The sequence below is a fragment of the Vanacampus margaritifer genome, chromosome 4, assembly GCF_051991255.1.
Source record: "Vanacampus margaritifer isolate UIUO_Vmar chromosome 4, RoL_Vmar_1.0, whole genome shotgun sequence".
In the NCBI taxonomy this organism is placed as follows: Eukaryota; Metazoa; Chordata; class Actinopteri; order Syngnathiformes; family Syngnathidae; genus Vanacampus; species Vanacampus margaritifer.
In genome coordinates, this window is record NC_135435.1 from 15,089,503 (window position 1) to 15,104,877 (window position 15,375).

Here is a 15,375-nt window from a genome sequence, read left to right on the forward strand (position 1 = left end):
GGGTTTTGGCTCGACACATTTCATTTCAACTCATGGGATGACTAAAGTGTCGCGCAATTTCAAGAGACATGTCTCTCTCTGGTGTTAGAAGATGTTACTACATCCATTTGGGTGAATTGCAAACCGGGCCAGTTGTGCAAACACTTAGCGACATCTACTGTTGAGATTTGGTAAGACGTATTCCAACAGAGAAGGAAAACTTCCCCACGCTCAAAAAGAATGAGAACCAAATCAAGAGTTTTAAGTTTTATTTAGCTGCAATATTGCATACATAAAAATGATCTAGAAAGCTACAAAATATCTAGTATTATCAAGAAGGCATCATAATGTTACAGCAAAGACAAGACCATCATAATAATAATAATAATTATGCAAAACATACAAACATAGTAGAGCCTCTTTTTCTTTTGCTTGCTCCAACACGTTACTGTCGTAGATAAGAAAAGTTATCACACATCTGTACCAAGAAACGCTAGGATATCTTTCTTCTTTTTTGTACAAAGCACCTTTTTACATGAACAAGTGTGCACACAAAACATAAACACGTGATCTATGTGAAGTCAAATCACTTTAAAGCCACAATTTGAAAACGATCCAAAAAACAGAATGGTACCAGTACCTTATTCCTTGACAAAAACAGAACAAAAAACTGCTGATACCCTTGCAGCCCCGAGTCAGACATGTTAGCTGTTTATGTATTTATTTATTTTTTTAAATGTTTTTAAACGTCAGTTTTATAGGACAAAAGGGTGCAAACATTCACGCCTCCAAAGGCATCGATCCTGTCGTTGTAGTGCTGAAACCACACGTCAACATGTATTGTACCAGCAGTAAAACAATGAGCATCTCAATAATACACGGCATGTCAACACGCAACCATACAACTGTATACAAGTACAAGAAGAAAACAGGTACAGATCAATACATCAACAGATACACACAGGCTAAACAAAGTCTAATAGAAGAGCACAGTGTTCTTAAGACTGTGGTGGAAAAACACTGATTGAACGTTTATGTGCGTCCACCACAAAGCATTTTATCTTTAAGAAACAGTGTAGACGCATGTAGCTCTGGTCCACTCTTTAAATTTACCTTTTGAATATTTATTGTTAAAAAACAAGCTGGTTTGAGGGGAGTTTCAAAAACACATTTTTTAGTTGAAAACACTTGAACCTGCAAGTGTACTGCAGTGTAGAGCTCGACATAAATTGTTTTTTGTTTTGTTTAGAATTTTTATATTTACCTGAAAAAAATCAGACAATCTTATCAGCATATTTCGAGGCATTGTGTATGGTGTCATTGAGAAGATGAATAAGGATGTAATTCACACAGAATAATGTTCTGTCAGCTATGCATTTTCTTTACTGTTTCAGGAGAAGGTATGATTATATTGGCGTTTAATCAGCAAAACTTCAGCAGATTCAGACGATAGAATCGGTCGGGCTTTGCTGCAGTATTATTTAAGCTCTTGGACAACTTTTTACCTTCTCAACATCCGCACTGAACTCCAAAGATGAGTGAGCAGCTTTCACTGGTTAGAGTGACCATCCTTTAAGACACGGATGGGGAACCCTTTTCAAGTTCAAGTCCCCTGAGGGACTTCCTTATAAAAAATTAAAAAATAAAGAATGTATGTCTGTTTTTTTTTAACTATAGTGAAACAACACATTTGTTTTCGGTCCCATTTTTTTTAATGAGCATTCACAATTTTTTTTTCTCTTTACAAAAAGGCCTATTCCTTTCAAATATGTCACAAATGTGACTAAATCTGTTTCAGTGCGCACTTCTCCTTTGCCAGAATAACTCATCCACCTCAAAGGGGTGGCAAGCGAAGGTAACAGACTATATAATTATGTTTATTGCAATTTGTTTGCCCACTATTAAAGGCCGCTCTAAAACATGCAGTTTTAATTGCAGGTTTAAATACATTAATTGGACCCAATTCTAGTAATTTAGTGAAATTAGATTAGCCAGATCTGTTAACGAGTAAAATAGCCTTTTGTGTACGTTAAAAGTCATAGCTTTTTGAATTTTTGAATGGAAGCAAAAAATAAAATACAAATTTTGCATTTATGTTTTTGTTGAGAGTATATATATATTTTTTTAGCATTAGGGGGGAAATGTTGTTGGCAAGTTCTGTGAGGTTGCACTGTATTTGTTTTTAGAATGACACGCGGGCCAGATGGAACACTGTTCCCCATCCCTGCTTCAGGAAAAAGGCAACGTGGTACTTGGTTCAATCTCATTTTTGGTCTTTTATGTTTGTGTCAGTTTGAATTGGAAATTGAAAATGAAAGGCACTTTTTGCTACCACGCACATCACCATATGGGAGCAAGACAGTATGCTTTTTTCTTTTCTTTTCTTTTGAACACTTATACCAAAGCAAATTCAACCAGACTTCATAGAAAAAAAGCGGACATTTAGAGAACATGACTTTTATAGAGAAAAATACAATTTGAATATCATCTGAGGATTTTTTTACGCCGTGAATCTCAAAATAGAAGCGTGTACCGGTGGATGATTTTGCCTGAATCAGCCTGGCTTCAAATTAGAATGCAGTTGGACGAAATACGCTAAGGCACTGTACTCTGAACACTTTGGCAGACTGTATCGAGACTCTCTCTTCCGAGGAGACAGATCACAGTTTTCATCGCGTCTCTTGGAGATCGCACAGCTGTAGCGTGTTTAAGGCTTGGGGGCGGCGTAGGCCACGATAACGGGAATGTCACGACACAGTCAGATCATGCCGGGAATGCTACTCGTTTCGGGGGAGAAGCCACAAGGTAAACACGGCTTGCGTCTAAAAATGATTTGTGATTACTCAAGAGCAGAAGAAACAAAGTGCTTTCGGATGAGTCAGTTTAAGTGTAGTAGTGCTTGAATCTTGATCTGACAGGAACGGGAACGCCGAGGAGCTTGGAATGTTTTCCTAAGTCGATGGGAAAAGGCAGCAAAGTGAGTGTAGTGTCTGGTTTTAGAGTGCTGTGACTTGTTGTGCTTCAGGGAAAATCATTCCCTGTTAGTTGATGAAAAGTAATTGAGTAGCATATTTAGTGTCAGGTTTGTTTCTTTGGAGCGTTCTAAGGGCTGCACGCCTTTTACATCTAACAAGTATGCTCAACACACTCAAAACATTACACAGACCACATCAGGCCATTGGCACAAAATGGCCAATAGCATATTTACAGACAAGAACACAATCCCATGAACCAAATTAAGAGTAAATCGTGTACGTCAACGCCACAGTTAGAACCAGTCGACATGATCTCGCGGGGAGATTATCCTGCAGAGGAACGAAGAATAAAAAAAAGAAAAGAAAAGAAAACACCTGTACCACAAGTCAGTCAAATGACACAAAAACAACACGGTGATAAAAGAGACTTCAGGTAATGACGGCAAAGTGTTGTCAGTGTGACTTTTAGCGAGAGGCACTGCCACTTGTCTGGAGGTCAGAGAGTGTGTGAAAACAGGAGAGGGAGGGGCTGCTTCATTCTTTTACCAGTCTGTAGATATGATGCTGGGCGCCGTGCTCGCTGTTAGATACTTCAAACACGCACGCCATACAAAGCAGCGTCTCCTGCGTATCCCGGTTGGTCACCACCTGCGAAAACGCGCACACACATACACACACACAATTGTCGGAAGGTGTGAATGGGATCGATTGCCTGTCGCTATTGACACTTTTGCACTGCACAGTATCAGCTCGTCTCAGTTTGAGGCAGCTGATTTTCAACATCAAAACAGGACGGACCGCGTGAAACCCAGCATAGCCTGAAGGCTATTTGCGGACCCCCATTAATTTTTTTAGCGCACATTTTCCCATGTGCCTGGGGGAGGTTTTATTGTCTGATGAACCAATGTAGTATTTTTTTATTCCAAAGAGGGGTGAGTGAAGCAACTCATTCAAACCCCAAAAGGTGTAAACACGTTTTTAATACTTCCTCCCAAAAATGTATACACATGTTTTTTTTATATATATATCTTTTTATGCAAGAGCATACAGAAGGCTTTGATGCAGCTTCTGAACTGAAGAGAACGCTTGAAGCAATGGTAGTTATTGCAAAAACGGCCAGCAGGTGGCAGCAGAGTATAAGAGATCAGCCAGGGTCATGTTGCAACAAGCTCTTTTTGTCAGTGTTTTCACCAGCAGTGTGAATATTGATGAAACTTAGCTATATTCTAATGCTAATTGCTGCAAAACAGAAACAGATACAAATATACTTTTTGTCTGATGAAAGAAGAGACTCTAATCTTTCTTTTGGTAGATTTTATGTTTTTATAGCAATAGAACATAATATTCTGTGTGCCTTGTGAAATCAGTCAAAATCCAGTAAAACAACCGTGAGTGAAGGGGGCTGCTTCAGTGAAAATGGCTGGGAGTGAAAGAGTTAAGCAATATAGAAAAAAAGTTATTTAAAAAGAAAAGTGCAAAACTGTGCTGTTGGTAAAAAGCCACAATTGAAGAAGAAAAAGTCTATAAGTCTTTTAAACAAATCTGTTGACAAAAGATGTCTCAGAAGTCCCATTCCTTGAAGTTTCAATGCTGAAAGGCATTTGCTCTTATCACTTTCTTAGTATTTTCAATTTCACACTGGCATTCCTTATTCACATTTTTTGACAAATGGGGCCCTATTTCGGCATGAAAATGGGCACATCTTCATTTCTATGCCACTGCAAGTCTCGTCTGCTGTGTCTGGGACCACATTGCGCCTTTCTGGGCTTTCGGGTGCACACAGCCGCTGCGCCCATGGCACATCTCGCAATTTAGTAACCTGTTGCATTTCATACAACAGAGTAATCGCTTTGTGTTCAACTGAACGCATCCAGATTTCACATTGGGTCAGTAAATTTGTGAGTCAATTCAGACATGATTGACATGATCTCATTATTTAGAATTTTTATGACAACTGAGTATGGAGATTTTCCGAATGTTAATTATGTACTTTGGTCAGGAAAGGTTGGGAAGCACTGTGTTAGCTATTTGGGGGCACCTGCAGATAAATACGCTCCTCATTCCTCTTGGAATGAGAAGAATGTATGACCAACCAGAGGAATTCATCACAATGACATTCCTAAACTCATGTATATGCTCTGAAGAAGAAGAAGAAGAAGAGGGGGATGAGGGTTATCTCTTACCAATAAGATAGTAAAATTCTCCAGCACGCTGTTCATCATGTATTTCTCAGGCAGGTGCTTTAGCTTATGGATGAAGTTGATCATGTATTCACACATGGGAGATCTGCTTATCCTGTAGATGAAGCGTCCGTTCTCAAACCGTGCATATTCAGTCTGAAAGGAAAAAAACAAAACGTAGCAAAATCAGCAAGTACACATTTGATACTGTTGAAGTGTAACAAAGACGCTTCTCACCTCGACTTTCTCGACCACCTGCTTGCCGAAGGAGCAGACTTTAGTGGAGCACGTGATGGTCATGTTCTCTGAGCTTTCATACTGACTGGTGACACCGTAGAAAGATCCGTTCTCGTCCTGGATGTTGCAGTTAAGGTCGGCCTGAGAAGCACAAGAAGAAAAAAAGAAGGATAAAATGAAAGACAATTTGAGAGACTGATCGTACTGACGTGTGCAAATGTTTGGCAACTTATGATAAGACCTCATCGTTTAATGGTTCTGCTACACTTTCATGATAACCGAGTGAACTTGTTTGGAAAAAAACCCCAATTAAAATCGGATTATTTTGACGACAGAATAACGAGTAAACAATTAAAATGAAAGCAGACCCAGGATGTCCATAGTAGAAATAGTAAAGAGGGTCAAGCAACATTAAAAGAGTGATTTATAAGATAGACCGTCCATGTTCCCAGAGGGCCGCCAGTCTCTACACGCCGCACATCCTGTTAATTACGGCCACAAAAAGCAGAGACGTCCGCCTCCAACATTCTCCTCCTTCATTAAGATGAGCAGTTACACATTCATTATTGTGCAGATTCTGCCTTTCATTTGAAATTTAGATTGGCCGGTCACTTCAAAAGGAATGTGAGGGGACTTGGTCCAAGTACATGGTCTCTACTTTGTTGGCCGCCGCTAGTTAGCATTTTGCATCGTGAAGGGAATACGTACAATGTTTAAAGAGCCATTATGCAGCGCAACCAGGTCACGCCATTGTTGGGCGACATTAGACTGAATTAGCGAGAGCTTTGATCAAAAGCTCTCCTGCTATGCCCATCCAAATATAGCATTCTGTAAACAATAAGAGCACAAGCTTGTCTAAGTAGACTACTGACACTGTATGCAAGCCCCAATTGAAGGGATCCCGTACATAAAGAATTATTTACACAGTTTTGATCGACGTGAATGAAATATGAAATGTATCAATTATTGCAGTTGTAGGTGTAGAATGGCCCTGCATTAAACTTGGAGATGTGTCTTACGGTTGCTTTATTTCAATAAGAAGCACTGAGGTTCTTTATTATTGGCACACAGCTATTAACTCTTAAAAAAAAGAAAAGACAAAGCTGAGCATTATTGTCTTTGAAAAGAAAGATGTTGCGCAGATGTCATTAAAATGTGCTATAGCTAAAGCTCTTGGTGATCTTTTTTTTTTTAATTGAACACTGAAAATTACATGCAATCAAAGAGGATAAAATATATACAAATTTGATGACAATATGAAAATGAAAAATGAAAACTGTATTCCTGTGATGAAAAATAACAAATTAAATTAAATTAAAAAAATTGCCTTTTACGGCTTTTCTGTTACACGGTCCAAAAAGTTTTATTATTATATATATATATTTTTTATGTGGCAAACTACTGTCTACGCCTGGTATGTTTGGTATTCATAAGTAGCATCTCTTTAATTGAGGCAACCTGTTGTTACTGTCGGCCAAAAAAACAAAAAAACTAAACTAAACTAGTAGTTGCTCACTCAACTAAACTTTCACCGTGAAATACAGAAGGTACAAGTTCCGCCTTGTTACGCTCTTTAACGCCACTCCCAACTATTGAATGCCTCATTTAATCACAAATCAGTCTGTGGGAGAGGCAAAAGAAGATGGTGGCACCCATGTCTGCTGCGACTGCGGCTGCATTTGGCTCGCGTTGTTTCGCCAAACTCGGACTCAAGAAGGCATCAAAACAAGTGGAATCCATCACAACAGTTTAGCAGAACATCGCTCTACGACCGCCAGCTTGAGTTTTCACTGCGTAGATGGAGTGGTTTCGGGTCAGCAAACATCGAAGAGCTGGCCATTTTTCATCATCACATTCATCATCGTCATCATTTTTGACATGTTACGTACAGGTACTGGCAGTGTGTATGTGTGCTTAGATGCATTTTTACAGCAATGTTTGAAGACGTTTGTAGGCATTTAAATGTTTATCAAATAGTTTTGGGATCAAATGTGTAATGGCATGCATGTTTGACATGGGTTAGAATGCTGGAATTATAGGAATCTCACTCACCCAAAATTTTATAAGGAAGAAGGAATTCTGGGGGCCCTTTCCGTACAGCTCCTTCAGCCCTCCTTTCTTTTCAGGAAATTTGTCATAAATCTGGCGAATGTCCACAGACTCCAGCAGGGCGTCGCTGTAGGAATGATTTGTCTGTCCGATATGCACAAAGAGGTGCTTGTTGTACTGAAAGGACAAATAAAATATGTACTATAGTCACAAATTGTGGTGAAAGAAACAGATTTTCAATTAGGATCGATTCAGTTTATTGTTGGGAATGATTGTGACAAAAAAAAGCTTTCCTTGTTGTGTCCATAAAACAGCAGACTGTGTGGTGCCGTTTGAGCAGTTTTTCCAATGTGTTGCCCTTTGGGCAAATGCAACAAGTCAAATAGAGTGTAAGACTTTTGACGGCTTGCATGTGGTATCAAATGCAGAAAAAATATTCATGACTAAGTGCGTGTAAGATATGCATGATATGTTTTGGCACACAGCTGATTAATAAAAAAGGAAAAATATTTTGTTCCTATTTCTTTCCTCTCACCTGTTACCACCTGACTTTCTTGGAAAAAGTCCCAGTGTATCGACAAAGAAATGAACAACATAATAAGAGAAGAGATGGTGATATTTCATGTTCTTTATTTCACATTCTGCTTACCGAATCTGGGCCTCTCTGTTGCTCCAGGAATGCAGAGAACTCTACCAGTCGCAGTTTGGTTGTACCGATAGAACGACCCTGCCATGCCGGTGCTGTCGGAGCAGAAGTGGCTGTGGGCTCGTAGCCTACAATGACAACAGAATAATGAGAGGTTCTTGATTTCATCTTTTCAGAATGCAGAACTTAATGTGGTAGTAAAAGACAGTGATAATGGTAAGAATTTGGAAATTTTGGGTGATATAAAAATATATACATTTAATGTACTGTAAAATAAAATCAATTTGTATGCACAATAACCGACCAGGATTCTATCTTTGGACACAATACGACACAAGATTCTAGTGAAGGTAAGCCATTTTAAATCAAAAAAAGAAGAATGTTTACATAGTTAGAAGTGGAAGTTTTGAATCCAACCGGAACTCGTTCACTGCCGTCAACATGATTAGAGAACGGGGATTTTGGGTGCCAGTCTGAGCTCTACTTTTAATACATACAAGTAGCACCTATAAGTCACAAGAGCAGCCAAACTATTCGCTGTTTTTTTTTTTTTTCAGTTTAAAAAGTATGAATTTTTAACTTTTTTTTTTTTAGGGGAAGTTTCCCCATTTTTCCCCGTTCATTGTGGAAAATACTTTTAAAAGAATTTTTGGGGTTTTAATTTATTTACGTATTTATTGTCCTCAATGGGTGTCAATTATATCAGGGTTTTCACTATTTCTGGGCCGGTCCGGTCTGTATTCTCTGCGAATAGTGGGGTTCGACGCTAGTAAACACTTTGTACAAAATAGAAAAAGGGATGTGCTTGATATGGTACTTCACCTTAGTGGTCATAATATTCCTTCAAATGTGCTGTGTAAGTGATCCTTACTTGAAATTGCGGTTGTAACTGCAGGCTGGATGGGGTAGGCTTGCTGGGTGAAGGGTTTGATGCTGCAAGAAATAGCCAGCAAACCCATGAAAATATGTCCATATTTTTATATTAAATGTATTAATGACATATACACACATGGACAAAATTGTTTGTATGACTGCGCTAAAGAATGTAAAACCCACAATTTTCCTTAAAAAAACATGAGACTGGCCAAACAACAAAGCTGCTGAAAATTAACCATAGAATGAAAATCAGACTTTGTTTTATATTTGTGGTACAACCGAACAATTATATATATATAAAAAAAACAATAATTTAAAAAAAAAAACACACACACACACACACAAAACCTTAAGAAACTGGACTGGAGACTAACTTAATATTTTGAGTCAATCTTGTCATCAAACAATATGTGTAACTGTCAATGAAACTTTTTCACTTTTTCACAGTACTCACTCAAGTCACCCATCCCTAGTTATTATTATGACCTTTGACAGTTTCATGTTATTTGGGTGAACATTGTGTTTTTTCTCCCTTTAAAAAAAGGCTACCGGCAATTTTATTTGATGAAAAATTATCAAATATGCTTAAACCTCACATTTGAGCAAAGAAGCACACTTACTCTTGTGAGGATCCTGGCTGACTCGTTGCTATCATCCCTTGCCATATCTAAACAATTAGATACAACCATGAATAAGATATTAATAGACAACAAACAACAAAGAACAGCCAATTGCCATCCGATTTTGTGGCAAGATGAAAAGGGCTCTGTGTTCTGGGAAAGAAGTTATCTCCACTAGCACTCTTTCTGATCATGCGCTTATCTGATTGGGGCAGCTGTGCAGAGCCTGGTGTGTAATGTGATTTGGCCCCGGCGCGGGCCTCATGGCTGCCCTGCGTGAAGCTAAACAGGGTTGATCAATAGCGGGGTGTCTGGGTGCGAGGCCCTCACCCCTGCTCCGGGGAATGCTGGATGCGGGATGCCGGGCAGTCCCAGTTTGTTGTGAATAGCCGTGGCAGAGACGATCTGAGCTGACGACATAGAGGCCATGCTCTGGAGTGCTTTGTCCTTCACGGCCTGGTCCTTTAATATCAGACACAAAAGGCTTAGTGCTCACACAGAAAGAGGCGATTGGGGGGGTGGGGGGGGAGGTATCGTGCATGTTGCATAGGTAGCAACAACCAGAACCCAGTAAACACACTGAAAGCACTAGTGACCCCTCAAACAACAAGCAGGTTAAAAGAAGATGCAACAGCATGGCATTTTTTTTTTTTACGGAGTGAACACGTGCATTCCTATTCACAATAACAAGTGGTGGTATGTACTTGAGTAAAAGTTTGCTTGTTGACCAAAAAATAAATAAATAAACATCCAGTAGCAGCAGCACTTCTATCAAGGCTTCAACAACCTGCATGTTAAAAACTCAAAACATTGTAAACAGTTATGCTGAGTAAAACTGAAGGACACAGATTCCTCTCAGCTTAGAATCTCTTTTTGATCGTTGGGCTTGATGCAATTAAAATGCCGTATACAATACATGTGCATATTGAAACACCAAATCACAGTGACAGCTTGAAGTAGTGCCTTTAGACTTGGTTTGATGAAAATGGGAATTCAGAAAGTTATTTAAATCAAAGCTGTAAATGCAGCATTCTTAATTGCAGGAGCGTGCACGTCTGAGCTGGAGCAAAAGCGCAGATACGGAGATGCTAAAGGGTAAGCATGCTGGCAGCCGATGCCGGTGAGTGCAAATGCATTGGAAAATCCTCTCACTACGGCAAAATCACAGACACAAAACTAAGCAGCGGCGGAGCAGGACCCAGCACAAAAAAAAGACAGAAGAAGAAACACAGATGAAAAGTCCATACTTACCATGCTTGTAACCTAAACGCAAACAAACAGGGTTACATTGTAAAATCCAATATAATAAGTAGAGAAGACATAAATTACTGTAAACACTCCAGTGGATAATAAACAGAATTATTACTTTAAATTCATCTGGTCTACAAATCTATATTGTCCTGTGTTTTTTCCTTTTTTAAGACAAAAAAAAGGTTGTGCTTTACCTTGACTAGTTTCGGCGACGACTGCCGCCTTTGGGCCAAAACTAGTCAAGGTAAAGCATAACCTTTTTTTGTCTTGAAATTTAAAAAAAAAAAAACATACACACACAGCAGAATTATTACTTGCATCAATTAATATATGTTTCCCACAAAGGAGTATTTGGGTGTTTTTGTGGACACATACAATTTACATATTTTTTACTGTAAAATTGAAACTTTATTATTTTCTATTAATGTGCCTAATTTTCAATTGTTGTTGTTCTTTTCAGCAGCCTTAATACTCCTTTGTAGTTTTCTTTTGTATGGAATTACATGATACAATTATTACCAAATGAGTGTGGAATCATAAAAACTTCTAAAAGTAATTGATCATTTCTAATGGGCTTTTCCATCACTAGAAGCGCATAACCCCGTCCCATCAATCCCAATCTCTTTCCCCATGAAAAAAGTAAGAACACATTATTTTTTAAATGCTTTTCAACTAAGTCCTTGCACTAGAATACTGTAAATGTAATTCTGGGTAATGTAGTCTAAGAAGCGGTAATGTTTAAAGAGTAATGCATAAAACTCAACATCAAGAAAATTTATATTTTTTAAATTATAAACAAGAAGCTACAGTTTATGTGTGAATGTCCTGTTCTCACCTTTCACTACTTGAAACCAAAACAACAGTAGCCTAATTACTAATTTTACTGAGGTGCTGTAGACATGAGTAGAAACAGCAGTGTGTGCCTACAAAAAAAAACAAAAAAAAAACGAAGGGCACACACTTGTAGATCTCTTTGGTACTGGAGTCTAATTTGCTTGAAATGAGAAAAGACAGAGATTCATACAAAAGCCGTCTGTTTTTCCTCACAGAGCTGCCTGTGCCTCTGAAAGAGCAGGCATTCATGTGGCTGCCTCACTCTCTGTGGCTCTTTACACATAGACACACCAGCGATTAATGAGGCGTATTACTGGCTATGGAATACTGAGAGTGAATCAACAAAGTGTGAAAGTCAAAATGTAAAGTACAACACCTGAAGGAGAAAAGCATCATGGCAGTTTCATTCTTCGTCAACTTAATTTGTTCTTGAACAATGAGTTTGTTCAATTTCACGTCACTCTCGTGATTTTTCAACATTATAACAAATGAATGAAAATCGGATGGTAACGCCCCAAAAAAGGAAGGAAAGCAAGTGCAAGCCAGAGTACAGTGAAAGCATTGTTGTATTATCAACAGGTTGACAGGAAAGACATTTCACTAAACTGCCTGCTTGTCAGCATTTCTGCGCTCTGAATGCGATCAGCTGAGCCCTTGACAGCACAAGAAAGTTAGGCTAGTCAAATAAGGGTGTGCAGTCATTTTATTAATTCATTGATGCACACATCCGCCGTTCTGCCATGCCCCCTTTAGAGAGCGAGTGCCTCAGCGCTGGCACTCTCAGCCAATCACCAAACAGCCAATGCAAGCATGCTTCCCCACATCAACACAGTGAAACATACAGTCAGTTAAGATTCTGGCAGCTTTACGTCATAAGTAAGCTCCAGTATGTATGTAAACCTAACTATACACTTCTTCTTTTCTTTCTTTTTTTTTGTTTTTTTGGTTTCAAGTATCATTCAGACAGGCCATCAGCATGTAACATCTTTTTTTTTTAACATTTTTGTAAGCACATCATTCCCATAGTCATGGTTGCCCACAAGAAGTTTTGTCCCTGACAGTTCTGCGCTAGATTGAGAAGCTTTATGGCTGTCACAATGCTCCACCAACAGTGCAATATACACATGGCAAAAATCTAAAAAAAAAAAAGAAAAACCCCATCTGTTCTTGAAAATTTGACATGGTGGAGCTGCTAGAATTGCCACTGATGAATACACAGAACTCTTAGAGCAGGCGTTTGTGCAAAGCTAGGTAAACTCCATCCGGAAGGCTGCACTGGACCGAAGTGCTGTCAGAGACAATTTGCAAAGCCTAAGCAGGGAACTGTTGATGGCTTGAGTCAGTTTGAATAAAAACTGTTATGGTTGTGCTTTCATTGCGTTGGGTTTTTGTTTTTTTCAGCCTCTGATTAAGTAGAGGGGCGTGTCCTCCTGCGTCACACCTGTTTCTCATTCACAAATCAACGCTTTATAAGGACTGGAACTGCCGACACTCCTCGTCGGAGTATTGACCTTGCTACGTCCTCGCCTAAAAGCTTTATTCTAACTTCGTGGTCCAAATTCCGATATCTAGCTTCGTTTCTTGTTTCTAGTTTCTCACGTGAGTCTTTTGACACGTTGTTTTATGTTGTTGTTTCCTCGGCTTATTGCCTGAGTGCTTGTTAACCACGCGTTGAGCCTTTTTTGCTTCGTAGTTTTGTGTTTCCTCAGCTTCACGCTTGAGTGATTGGTATCCACATGCTGTTTTTCCCACGTCACTTTTAGTTTATCCGCTTTGTATAGCTCATTTTGTATTTTGGTTTTTCTTATTCGTGTTGTGCGTTTCTACACCCCTCGGGTGTATTTTTGTTACTTTATTTTCCTTGCATACTTTGCAAACGACTTTTGTTAACTGCTTTTCTCCTGGCTTCGTCGAGCGCTTTGGGTTGTAGAATTCCGTTGTGTACAATAAAATTTGTCAATCCACACCCTTTGTGTCTCTGCGTTTGTGGGATCCTGTTATTCCAGAAATCATTACAAAAACTGAAACAAAACAGAAAAAAGGACATGTATAGTGACTTTTGAGTGACTGTTTATTGGGTCATATATTTGATCATTGGCCTTATCAAATGGTTTCCTTCCTCTAATACAGGTTTCAATTTGGGCTTTAGCATGATGTTTGGTCTGATTTACTACATTGATGTTGCTTCCAGTGTAAACGGCATACATGTATTTGTACATCTCAGATGGTTACCTTTATGTGTTGGTAGTGCAAATGTATTATTGTTATAACGAGCACATGCTAGCAAGTTAATGTCAATGTGACAGAAAGTCATTATGATGATTATTATGTAGAATTATACATATTCAATTCAAATTGTAGGGGTGTTAGAAAAAATATATTCGGCAATATAACGCGATATTACAGTGCACAATTCTCGAATCGATTTGCTATGCGGCCGAATCGATTTTTAAATCGATGGGAATATTCAACAAAATGTCTTACTTAGGGTTAGGATTCACACATTAAGCATGGAAGAATGTTATATTAATGGAACATTAAGCCTTAATATTTTATTTCAGTGCTGTTCAAAACTGTTTGTTAAATGCAGTGGCTCAGTTGCAAGCCTGAATTTTCAGATAAATACATTTTCATATAAATCTTACAGTGTACATGTACAAGTTTACTGATTTGTATTTTCTAAATTTGAGTTTAAAAAAATCGCAATAATCAATTTATAGATTCGTATCGGGATTAATCTGTATCGAATCGCATCGTGACCTATGAATCGTGATACGAAACGATTCACCAGGTACTAGGCAACTCACACCCCTAGTAAATTGTAATAAAATAACATGTTCAGGGGGACATAACAGCTATACAAATGCTCTCATAACACAAATAAATGAATAGATGTAAGTAAAAACACAGAGTATGAATGTGAGATGGATTGCCAAGGTAAAAGGGTGTTAGAGGCAAGGAGGACCAAGTCAACAGAAGATTTGGGTTAGGGGGAGAGCATCTGGTATTAGTGAGTCCCCTTGGGGTGAGGGAGTTTAGTTCAGACGCACAGCAACAAACAAGCCCAAAAGCAGAAAAGCGCATACCTTTAGCTTGGAATGAAACTCACGAGATTTCCTTCTGGCTAGAACCTGAATGTGACTAGACACCTGCGGGGTAGGGGAGGGGAGCAAAACAAAGGAAGAGCCTGTAACCATAGCAATGAAAAGCCCCCTGTAACTGGGCAAAGCCAGACGTACCTTAATGGCAGCTTGGATTTCTCGAACTTTCTTTCTTGCTAAGACCTGTAAGTGACTAGACACCTCCATTCAAAAGAGAAAAGGGGAAAATAAACAAAACGAGAACACACGTCTTTGTCAGGGAGACAAGGTGCAGGTCAGTGGCATCTCCACACAGCACACCGTGCTAGCATCCAATAAAGCATTATCCTGTGTGTCGTCGTCACTTAAGTGAGCTGATTAAGGAGGATGCAGGCCCCTTTAGAACACATTAAAAGCACACAGATGTGAGCCGCTGTGTGCTGAATGTCAATTGGTTAGTCTCATATTCTTATGGGAAATGGACGAGGCATTTCACCGGCCAAGTTTACTTCCTGTACAAAATGTGGTGCCATCGTTAATACAATCATATCTAATGCTAATATGCTAGCAGGTGTGAGTCAAAGAAGATTTCTTATCAGTGGAAATTATTACCTGTTGAGGTTTACACAACAGGAAGTCTGACAGGCC

At 39.0% G+C, this 15,375-nt stretch overlaps 1 protein-coding gene across 6 annotated transcripts in view; it reads right to left on the reverse strand.

Annotated features, from left to right (window-relative positions):
• Positions 1-233: 233 nt before the first annotated feature.
• The window catches only part of tead1b (TEA domain family member 1b), a 46,443-nt gene continuing 31,301 nt past the window's right edge, over positions 234-15,375 (reverse strand). Inside the window, exons 5-15 of one of the 6 annotated variants that reach the window (XM_077563326.1) lie at positions 14,887-14,949; positions 14,734-14,796; positions 10,814-10,825; positions 9,893-10,024; positions 9,563-9,609; positions 8,938-8,999; positions 8,070-8,194; positions 7,424-7,597; positions 5,372-5,512; positions 5,138-5,290; positions 234-3,602 (exon numbers count right to left, since the gene is read on the reverse strand). In XM_077563326.1, the coding sequence (XP_077419452.1) occupies positions 3,489-3,602; positions 5,138-5,290; positions 5,372-5,512; positions 7,424-7,597; positions 8,070-8,194; positions 8,938-8,999; positions 9,563-9,609; positions 9,893-10,024; positions 10,814-10,825; positions 14,734-14,796; positions 14,887-14,949 (1,086 nt within the window). In that variant the 3' untranslated portion in view covers positions 234-3,488. Of the gene's footprint in view, positions 3,603-5,137; positions 5,291-5,371; positions 5,513-7,423; positions 7,598-8,069; positions 8,195-8,937; positions 9,000-9,562; positions 9,610-9,892; positions 10,025-10,813; positions 10,826-14,733; positions 14,950-15,375 lie in introns of all 6 variants that reach the window. The other 5 variants (XM_077563327.1, XM_077563324.1, XM_077563328.1 and 2 more) reach the window with 5 other exon arrangements.